The sequence below is a fragment of the Drosophila montana genome, unplaced genomic scaffold, assembly GCF_035044405.1.
Source record: "Drosophila montana isolate Dmon_TW-CO22-7 unplaced genomic scaffold, ASM3504440v1 contig_2666_1, whole genome shotgun sequence".
NCBI classification, from domain to species: Eukaryota; Metazoa; Arthropoda; class Insecta; order Diptera; family Drosophilidae; genus Drosophila; species Drosophila montana.
Window position 1 is genome coordinate 514873 of NW_026997533.1, and position 11225 is coordinate 526097.

Sequence of the window (11225 nt, forward strand, 5' to 3'; positions counted from 1 at the left end):
ATGTTATGCAACACAGTTCGTTGAACTCTTATACACCTCGCACGTATGTATGTATGTATGCATACGTAATCTGTGTGTGACAATGCGGATTGCCCGCGCATAAACAGAACAAAATGAATCGGAAGAAAATAAAGGAAACCGTTTACTTTTGATAAGTGCTGCACGTTGTTTTGGTGTCTCTTTCTTGTTTTGTTTTGTTTTGTTTTTTTTTTGTTTCTAATTATTATTATTATATTTTTTAGTAGTTTTTTTTTCTTTTAGTAACTGTTGCGTTAGTGTGTGCGTGGGCTGGCCGTCTCCTATCGACTGAGATTGTTTATGTAGAGCGCATGGAGCTCGGTGCGCGGAGTATTCTCGAACAGGGCGGCACGATTCTGGCCCTCGCCCTTCTTCACCCAATGGCCGTAGACGCGGAAGGCGCAGCCATCGATAACCTGTCAAGGTGGATAAAAAAACGGTTAATTGTTGGGCAGTGTTGTAACGCGCGTGTGTGTATTCGTGTATTTACCTTGCGCAGCACCTTGACGCGATACGGATCGCGTATGGCATCCTCGACATGCAGCGGCTCGGCCGTGTAGCGCAGGCGGCGTATCCTAATGACAGCGCGTATCACTAATATGGCAAATTGGAACTTTTTGCGCGCATTGAAGCGACTCTGTTTCCGCAGCTACATGTACAAACAAAATAAAAATAAAAACCACACAGAGGATGGGGCTCAATTAGTTATGGGTTAAGTAATTCAAATTTTGTTGTTAGGATTTTTTATTAATTTATTTTTTTTTTTTTTAATTTTAGTTCATACGCCTTGGATTAATATGATTAACGTTAGCAGCTTTTCGATGCAACAATTCGGTGAGTGTGTTTTTTGTTTTGGTTTGCAAGGTTAAAAGACTTTACGCGAACACAGCTTGCGCTACAATAGTGTGAGTGTGTGTGTGTGGGTGGATGGGTGTGTGCGTGTGTGTGAGTGAGAGAGAGAGAGACAGACTGTCGGCTTAGTCGATGCATTTGTATTAAGTTAGACTAAGCTGTTAGTTGCGTGCTGTTAATGCGGTGCATTTAACATACCCATGTTAATGCGACTATGAGAGAGAGAGAGAGAGAGAGAGAGAGAGAGTGGGGGATACATAATTCACCACGGTGTCTCTCACGGTGTGCGTGCGAATGTTTGTGGTGTATTCGTGTGTGAGAAGCAAAAGCAGAAGCAAATCAACAAATAACGGGATTCAAAGAACTCAAAAGTGTGGTGTGGGTAGTAGGCGTAACTGTTAATTCAGTGAGGCGAGTGAGAAAGAGAGCGCATGCGGAACGCGCTCAAGGACAACACACACACAAATATATAGATATATGTACATAATTATAGACATACATATATATTGGATATGGCAAATTATATATGTATATGTATGTATATACTGTAAGGTAACTAATTGTTTATAAATTGGATTTTTTTTTGTTGTTGGCAGTTTGACTTTTTGGTTTACTCACAAGGGAGTCTCCACAACACCGACTTATAGACACACATCTTATAAGGGCGTTGAGACTCTGACAATATAGAGTACATGACACACAAAACAAAACGTGTATATCAAATCATACAGAGGAGAAATTAAGAACAAAACAAAAAACATCGTCAGTGAATCGGTAAGCGTAATTGTTGTTGTTGTTGTTTTTTTTTTTTTTTTTTATAATTTGTTGTTCTTGTTCATATATTATCTATGTGAATATGTGGTGTATGTATGCATATGCTCAGAGGTGTACTTAACAGTTAGAACAGAAAATAAGATGCATGCAAAGCCAAAGAGAAGGTGAGATTGTGAGAGCGAGAGAGACAGAAAGCGCAAACTACAACAGCATTATGATTAGCGATACACAACATATTTATACGAGAATACCAGACAAATTAAACGGCCAAAGCGTTCTTATTCTTTACACTTTTTTCTTTTTTTTTTTTGCGATAATTTGACTACATCCAGTTAACCCAAAGATATGTATATATATATATATATACTACATACTATAAAGGTGCATATAATACAGTTTTTATAATTCAAATACGACTAAATAGTTTATAAATATTATAAAATTAATCATAAGTGTTACAAACTAAACAAGTGTTCCATGTACCAGGCTGGCAAATAGAGTATCAAAGAGAGCCAAGGTTGCAGAAATTAATGAGTAAGAGAGAGAGAGAGAGAGAGAGCAAAGAGTGTGTGTGTGAGTGGTGAGTATGTCCTGCTAAATTTTACTGTGCTTAAGTGAAATTAAAGGAACGAGTGGAATTGAAATGTAAGCGATGAGCATTGAGTGTGTGTGTGTGTGTGTGTGTGTGTTGGCGCCGCTGCCAAAGGTAAGTGTGCGTGTGTGTGTGTGTGTGTGAGTGATGCCTGAAACTTGGCGGTGAGTGTTGGGATTCTTATTGGATGATGGCACTAGTCAAAGTCAACTAAAAAGCGCGTTTCGTTGATAGAGCATAAAGAATGCGGTGTAGAACTAAATTGATACGTTAACATAAAACAAAACAAAGGAAAAACCTGCCTGCACTGATGAATACAATAAATGTTTTGCATTTGCATTTGCCGCACTCTCATAATTATCGTTATCGTTATCGATGCCCAACTGTTGCCGCGCCTTGATAACTGTTCCCGCCTGCGGTCGCTGGCGCTGCTGCTGTTGCTGCTGCTGCTGCTGCTGCTGCTGGAACTGTAACTGCTGCTGCTGCTGTTGATAGTAGACGGTGGCCGTCAAGGTCATCGAGGAGGCTGTGTTGCAGGTGGAATTGGACGTTGTTGCTGTGGTTCCTGTTGTCACATTACCACCACCCCCCGCTGCCTCCTGCTGCTGCTGCTGCTGCAGCTGCAGCTGCAGCTTTTGTTTGTCCGGATCCGGGGCAATGTAACTGCTGCTGCTGCTGCTGCTGGCGGCGGCGACGTCGCGCAGGCGATTCGATGAATACGAGCTCTGCGGCGCACTGCAGTATATGTAGGAGGAGGAGCTGCTGCCAGCGTTGCCACTGTTCAGCTGGTTATAGCGAAAGGCTGCCTGATTGTGGCTAGAGCTTGGGCCGTTACCGATACCGATACCTGAACCGATACCGATACCGATACCGATACCAGTGCCCGCAACGTTGCCTGGATAATTGAGGTATTGTCTGGTATTTGAATGCAGTTGCTGCATATATGTTGCATCGTTCATTAGAACCTAATTATCACATTTTGGATTTGTTTGATTTGAGAGAAATTGAGGCAAAGTGCAGGCAGCGCGTATATATGTTGGGTGGGCAAAAAAAAAACAAAAAACGCAAAGAAAATGAAGAATCAAAATTGTATAAATGTTAGGGTTATATCAAATGAACAAAACCACACAATAAACATAAAACTAAAAGTATCTCTATATATGTATATGTATGTATATGTACTCTATATGCCTATTAATTAGACTTAACTTAAACATATTTTGTGGAATTCTTTTACTTCTGAAAACCGCGCCTAACTTTCTCTTTATATGCACCTTTCTTTTTCTTCTTTTTTTTTGTTTGTTTTGGTATTCTCCTCACTTAAGCTAATAGAAGAGAGAGAGAGAGACACACGCACACATGCAGGCAGTATAAGAGTATACAGCACATATACAGTCGTGGTGAGTTTCGTGTAGATGTTAACGCCAGATGCTAGACAGAGTTGGCATGCATGCACATGGTGGGGTGGGGTGGGTTGCCGTTGGCTTTCGCTTCAAGCTGTTGCTGCGCTGTTGTTGTTGTTGTTGTTAATGTTATCGTTATCGCTTATCGATAAATGTAGAAAAGAAAACAATCGCAATCGCAATCGCAATCGCACACGCAACGGGACAAGGACAACGAATACATATAGATATTGATATTGAGACAAGCAAATAAATTGTATGTTTAAAGCAATTAAGAGAATTAATTAACATACATACATACTTAAAATGCGTAAAATGTGTAACTTTAAGGTTATGTAAATGGATTAAATGCCGGCATAGATGGCACGCATTCAAAAACGATAACGAGCACGATTACGATAACTGGATAACTAGTCGATAAACACATACAAAACATTTCGGTGTTAATTGATCGAATCGAATCGAAGCGAATCGAATCGAAACACAATGCAAATATATATAACACAAAATGCAACAATATAATGTGACTGTTTCTTTTCTTTTCAATTATTATCATTATTATTATTATTTGTAATTGTATTTGAATTTGGCTGCTGTTGTAGTTGTTTATAAGTAATTGGGGGTTAGTCCGGAAATAATTCGTTACCAGTGCGATTTCAGTGATGCGACTCATTCTTCTGGACTTGGTCGACAGGCTGCGCTTGAGGCCATCAATGTTTTGCTCGAACAGCTTTTTTTCGTTTTTTTTTTTTTCGATATTTTTTCGATTTTTTGAGTGTTCGAAAATACATTTGGGCAAAAACATTTCAATTCGTATTCGTGTGTTTCGATTTTGGTAAAATAAACGTATATATGGTTTTTTTTTTGTATTATATTGTTTATATGTAAGAAAAAGAGAAAAATGTACGTATATATAATAAAGTTTAAAACATAAGAAATTAACAAAAAAAAAAAGAAAACAAAAAAAAGAAATAGATATATATATATAAATGGGTTTAAGTTGGCTTAACTTAAGGCAAAACATAGGAGATTTAAATAAATATTTATATCAAGTAACTAAAAAGCGAAGTGGAATTAGCAGCTGGTTTCTAGAACTTAAACGGGAAATTGAAATACAGTGAACGCTCGAGTAGTGGGAATGTCAGACATATTTTATGCAAGTCTATATAGAGAATTCAATTTTAGAATGGAAATATTTAAGCTTGCACTTAAAAGAATATAATGAAACGTTCTTCTTATCGAGTGCTCACTGTACTTGTGCGCAGCTTTCCAGATGCAATACGAGTTCAACTCGTCAACGCTTCAAGGCGGATTATATTATTTTATATATATATGTGTATTATAGATTATACAAAAATAAAGCAGTTAATAAAGGCTTGTGGAAATTGTGAGTCACAGTTGTGTATTTCAGAGTTTAACGGCGAGGGGGGACGGGGGGGGGGATTAGAGACATTTGTCCGAGCAGTGTTGCCAACAATTTGAAAGAAAAAATAAACTGAAACCAGTTGGGAATTTTAACAATTTGTGCTAGCTGAAAATAGGCAAAATTTAGCTAGAAAATAGCTGCCTTTGGCAACACTGCCATTAAGCCAAGTTTAGCTTGAAACCGAAAAACCTGGACACCACATAAAGGCAAGGGGGTGGGGGGGGGGGGGGGGGTTAGATTTATCTTTAGATAACTATGAGATATGCCGTGCTGAATGTGCGGGAACTTAAGACTATATATAGATATATGTATAGCAAGTATATAGCTATGGTGTTTAAGGTGTGTGCGCTTAAGAGACCTGCATCTGAATCTGAATCTGTAACCGGATCCGGAACCGGAACCGGAACCAGGGCCTGGCAACTAGACGATATGGATAAACATACGGACTAGAATATATATGTATACACTATAGTAATGCCTAGGGTCTGGCGGATGGGTCCTGCAGCTGGCGAGGGCGCCGGCACTTACCATTTGATTGAAGAATGGATGTCTTAATACTTCCTTGACGGTGATACGTTGCGCAGGATCAACGACTAGACATTTGCGTATCAGATCTTTGGGATCCTCTGCAAGACAGTCAGAATAATATCTGATGCGATTAAATATGTATATATATATATATATATATTGTGTGTGCTCGACTCTTGCCTGAAATATCGGCCCATTCGGGCGAGGTGAAGCTATATTTGCCCTCCATGATGTTGCGCAGCATCACCATCTGCTTGCGATGCCAAAAGGGCGGACAGCCGACCAGGAGCGTGAACATAATAACGCCGCAGGCCCAGCTGCAGGTGGATAAACAAGGCAAGTGGTTATTAATAATAGCAAAAAAGATTTAGACGGTTGCTTCTCCTACATGTCCACCTCCTGCGAGTAGCCCGGCGAGCCCTCGAACATGTTGCACTTGAGCGTCTCCGGGGCCAAGTAGCCCGGCGTGCCGCACAGATCTGCAAGGTTGAGAGGGAGGGAGGTTAGTATATATAATATACTCTATGATATGCATTCACAGTTGCGATCCGATCACCTGTAAGTTTCTCGCCCTCGTGCAGCTGCTTGGCGAAGCCAAAGTCTGTGATCTTCACATTGTGATTCTCGTCGAGCAGTATGTTCTCCGGCTTCAGGTCGCGATGGACAATGTTCTTGGCGTGTATATACTCGACGCCCTCGAATATCTGTCGCATTATGGTGCGCGTCTTCTTCTCGGAGAGCGTCACCACCGATGTCAGATAGTCGAAGAGCTCGCCCTTGGGGCACAGCTCGAATACGAGGAACACAAATGCATCCGACTCAAACACGTCCTGCAAATCGACTGTGAAACGGAATGGAGGAGTATAAATACAAATTGCATATATATATATATATATTTATTTTATTTTTGTCTCACTTATGTAGGGATGTCCCATCACCTGGCGCAGGATTGAGATTTCCTGTCTGGTTGCTTCGAGCATGTGATATGGATTCGTTTCGCCCGCCTCCGTTGTGGCGCCCAGATCAATAATCTTCGCCGCAAACTCCTTGCCCGTCTCCTTCTCGATGCAGCGTCGCACCGTCGAGCTGATGCCCCTGCCAAATACCAAATACCAAATGCGAAATGTTAAACGAAGGATCTGCTGCTGCGGCTTATGGAGTATGCAATGCGTTCGGTCTTTGCAGTCCGATCTAAATCCAGTTTTCAGGCCCAAGGTTATCCAAGTTATCCAAGCACACACATTCGATCTCCCACTTAAGCTAAACCAACAACAACAACAATCGAGTCTAGCCGATTGGAGTCAGGAATTTGGCCCGTTTTGGCATGTCCAAATGCTTGACAGAGTGTGCTCAAGATTTGCGCTATCTAATCCCGATAAGGTCTAGGGCCCTAAAAAGTTGGTTACATTGGTTACAGCTTTACGAGCTGTTTGCCTAGTGATGCGATGCACACGGCGTAACTCGATGACACGATACCTCTGCTCCATGATCAGCATTTCTTGACACTCAAGTTCAGTTCAAGGTTGCATTGAGCAAATATTATCCGAACTCTAGCAGGGGGTTATCTGCCAGGGCGTTATCTTCCACAGGGTCTAGCGCGGAGGGGCATCTTCCATAGGGTCTAGCAAAGGGGTATCTGCCCGGGGGTTATCTTCCACAGGAGCTAGCAGGAGGGTCTTGCCATAGGATCCAGCAGAGGAGTATCTGCCGTAGCGTCTTGCAGGGGGAGTATCTGCCAGGGGGTTATCTTCCATAAGATTCAGGAGGGGGATATCTTCCATAGGATCCAGCAGAGGGATATTATCCATAGGATTCAGGAGAGGGATATCTTCCACAGGGACTACCAAAGGGATACCTTGCACAGGGTCTAGCAGAGGGGTCACTACCATAGGATCCATCAGAGGGGTATCCTCCATAGGTTCTACCGGGGGCTATCTTCCATAGGGTCTTCTACCATATGGTTAAGCGGAAACTAGTTCGCTTTTAACGGACCTCGACCTCCCCCCCCCCCCTGGCTCGAGCTCAGCTTACACCGCTTGCCTGTACCCTCTACCCCCCCCCCCCCCCGGGGGTAGGGGCCTTGCGTCGTTTAATTCTGATGAATTTCGGGTACTACGCGACAGTTCACACGTCTCAGCTCAGCATTTGCCCATTGGGCAATTGAAGACGCCAACGCTTTGAGTCATGGCGCGAGAATTAGGCAACTCGTTGCAAAAAAATAAAAAACGAAATAAAATGATATATAAAAAATCAAATAAATAAAATATGAAAATGAATTGAAATAAACAAAGTTTACAATTGCGCGGAGTCGGCACAAAACAGCAACAAAATAAATAAATATAATAATACAAATAGCTCCGGGCACAGACCGAACCAGCGAATGCTCTACGCAGAGCCCAACAATCTTTTTCTACAGATATATCCAAGTACTCGGAATATCTTTGAATATCAAATGCAACTCTCAGGCAACACAGAGGAAACTTTCAAATAAGTTCTCTATTAGGTTTCGTATTTAGAGTGTGAAATATTACGAATCTGTGATTATGCATAGAAAATTTTATTCCTCCAGCTCTTAAAAGCTGTCATTTGATTAAACCGAATTTCGATATCGATTTCATGGAAATGGATCAAGTTATCGATTATTTGATGATCTTGAATTGCACTTATAAAATTTTGAAGATAAAAGTGAAATATTTTGGATCTATGGCTATGCCAGAGATTGCAGGCAAGATTTGGGTTCTTTAGCTCCCAAGAACTTCGATATCTGGTGAAGAAAAGCAAATCGATAACAATTCAATGGAAATCGGGCAAGTTATCGATTTTTTGAAGATCTTCATTTTCAGGGGAAAGTTAAACTATTTTGGATCTGTGACTATGACAGAAACTATATACAAAAATTTGGGTTCTCTAGCTCTTAAAAATTTCGATATATGCTAAGAAAACAGAATATATCGATAACGATATAATTGAGACTGGGCAAGTTATCGATGATTTAAAAACAGTTCGCAACAAAAAACAACTTATTCTTGTTTAACTCCATAATTGATAGTCAGATAATTGTTATAAATAAAAGGAGTTATCGATAATATGGAAATGAAAGGAGTTATCGATAATATGGAAATAAAAGGAGTTATCGATAATATGGAAATAAAAGGAGTTATCGATAATATGGAAATAAAAGGAGTTATCGATAATATGAAAATGAAAGGAGTTATCGGTAATATGGAAATGAAAGGAGTTATCGAAAGGAAAGGAGTTATGGAAATGAAAGGAGTTATCGAAAAAAAACTCAGAAGCCTGATCTGCGTAGCTTTAGGTGAATATGTTAGTCAAATTTCAAGACTCCAGCTCGAGTAGTTCCCGAGATCGAAGAAAGGACAGAGGGACGAAGGCGGGATTTGGATTATGTTTATACTTTTTGAGGTCGGGATGCTTTCTTTTGCCTTAACCTTTCTAATCTTTCTGTCCCTTTTCAATGTGTGTGCATGAGAAATGGACTTTTAAAGCTTTTAGCTTAATTAAGCCAGCTATTTCTTACCTGCCCAATATTTCTTTGGGTTCATATTTGGCATAGAAGCCCTTGGCCGCATCCTTGTCGGGCAGCAGGTCGTCTTCCTCGTCTTTGGCCATTAGATCGAGTGAAATTTTGGCGACGTTCTCAGACGGCGCAGCGGCAACAGCGCACTTTAGTTGTTCTTCTTCTTCTGCTTCTTCTTCTTATTCTTGTTAATTGTAATCCAAATCCGCAGTTGTGTCTGGCGACAGAATCCAATTCAACAATAATCCCCCCACACCGTTAAATCTCGCGCGCTCTCTCTCTCTCTCTCTCTCTCTGTCGCTCTTTTGGCGTGCTGCTATTTTTATAAACGACGCGACGCGTTGCGATGCGATCAGTGCACGAATTGAATCTGTTCCGTTATGTGCCGACAACTGGCCGACTGCGATTGAGGGGGGGCTGTGCTCTGCTGCGACCGCTGCTGCGATCGCTGCTGCTGCTGCGTTGTTCAGTTCTCTTTTTGCTTTTAATTACCAACAAATCGTTGACGTTGGCGTCGCTGCTGCTTCTGCTGCTGCTGCTGCCGCTGCCTCTGCTGCCGCTGCTGTTGTGCCGGTGTTTTGCAGCTCTGGCTGGTGGCTGACTTTGTATAAGAAGAAGCAGTAGCAGCAATTGTTGTTGCTGTATAAGTCAAATGTGGGCTGCTGCTGCTGCTGCTGTTGCTCTCTCATTCCCACTCGCTGGCTCGCTCACACTCAGCTGTTGTTACGGCTGCCGCTGCGGCTGCTGATTTAATTAATAACGAATGCCAGCTACAACAAATCGATTTAAACAGAACAACAACAAAAAAATAACAAAAAATCAAATCAAATAAAATAGAATTAGCATTTCTTTTTTTTTTTTTAGTTTTTTTTTTTAGTTTTGCGCTTATGAATGATTACACAACGCGTGGCCCAATAAATGGCGACAAATGCGTTCACATGCTTAATTACATGCACTCACTCCCACTCGCACAGACAGACACCCCCTCTCTCTCACTCTCTCTCTTGCACTCACTCAATATCTTAACTGTTTGTTTTGATCAGTTTTAATGCACATTTACTAGCACTGGACGGACACACGGCCAACAGACGAAACCGAACTCGAGCGTCGTCTCTCCACAGCTGCTGTTGCAGTCGACGTCACAATCGCTACTTTGCTTGCGTGTTTTTGTTGCCGCAGGTGAGTTTGTCGTTGTTGCTGTTGCTATTGCTTATCATTTGCATTCTTTTTTTTTTTTGTATTTTGGTAAGCTGGAGGCGCGTTGCCCAGCATGCACGTGTCCAAGGGTCAGCTGCGGCTGCAGATTTCAATTCGAGGTTTGTTCTCCTTTTCTAGCGCACACAACACCCAACACACAACACAACACCAGCGTGCAGGCAGGCAAGCAGGCAGCTAGCTAGCCAGCCAGACAGACGCACTGTCTCCGCCTCTAGCGGGTACATTTCAATGTCAACTAAGGTTAAAAGTAATACAGTTGGCGAGGGGAGTTTGCATTGCACATACACCGGACGCACGAACAGCTGCTGCAGTGTTGAAACGTTGCGGGCATAATTATCTCAGTTCGGATTTAGCAATATTAAATAGGCAAACAAAACCCTGTATTTTGGACACAACAATCACAATACTACCGAAACATCTACAAGTACCACAAATAAAACAGCTATCGATATCGAGTGCACATGCACCGATATGCCGATAACAAAACGCCATGCAACCCGCTGCTATCGTGCGATAGTTACGAGCCAGCTGTGCGATAGTTGCCAACGATGTGGCAGCTCGCGCACAGCGTTGCCACTAGAGCACAAAAACCGTTGCAGAATTTAAATTTTAGTTTTCAATTAAATTTGGACTTGTTTTTCATTTTGTTTATTTGACATACACGTATATATTTATGGGTTTATATTTTTGTTTATCTTTTGTTTTGGTTTTTTTGTTGTTGAATTGAATACAATTGTAAAAATTATGAAATAGACGTTATTAGTATTGGGCAAATGTTTACAATCTTTTCGTTCTTGTTTTCTACGTTTGAAGCAGTTATTTTGGGCAAAGTTTATGGAAAAAACATTTTGTTTTTCGCTTAATGCTTATGGTTTA

General features: G+C 41.3%; 1 protein-coding gene and 1 long non-coding RNA gene across 4 annotated transcripts; one reads left to right on the forward strand and one right to left on the reverse strand.

Annotated features, from left to right (window-relative positions):
• Window positions 1-165: 165 nt before the first annotated feature.
• On the reverse strand, window positions 166-10771 carry PhKgamma (phosphorylase kinase gamma). 3 transcript variants are annotated; one of them, XM_064683592.1, is made up of 10 exons: window positions 10635-10771; window positions 9132-9901; window positions 6510-6688; window positions 6150-6434; window positions 5982-6072; window positions 5774-5910; window positions 5594-5691; window positions 2539-3201; window positions 509-667; window positions 166-434 (listed from the first exon to the last, which is right to left on the reverse strand). In XM_064683592.1, exons 2-10 carry the CDS (start codon window positions 9221-9223, stop codon window positions 300-302), a joined length of 1839 nt encoding a protein of 612 aa, XP_064539662.1. In that variant the 5' UTR covers window positions 9224-9901; window positions 10635-10771; the 3' UTR covers window positions 166-299. The 3 variants fall into 3 exon arrangements, with proteins under 3 accessions (XP_064539662.1, XP_064539663.1, XP_064539664.1); XM_064683593.1 differs by lacking the exon at window positions 2539-3201 and adding an exon at window positions 4286-4369; XM_064683594.1 differs by lacking the exon at window positions 2539-3201.
• Window positions 10032-11179, forward strand: LOC135429326 (uncharacterized). The gene is made up of 2 exons (XR_010436399.1): window positions 10032-10310; window positions 10382-11179. It is a non-coding gene; the product is annotated as an uncharacterized LOC135429326 (long non-coding RNA).
• The last annotated feature ends 46 nt before the right edge of the window (window positions 11180-11225 follow it).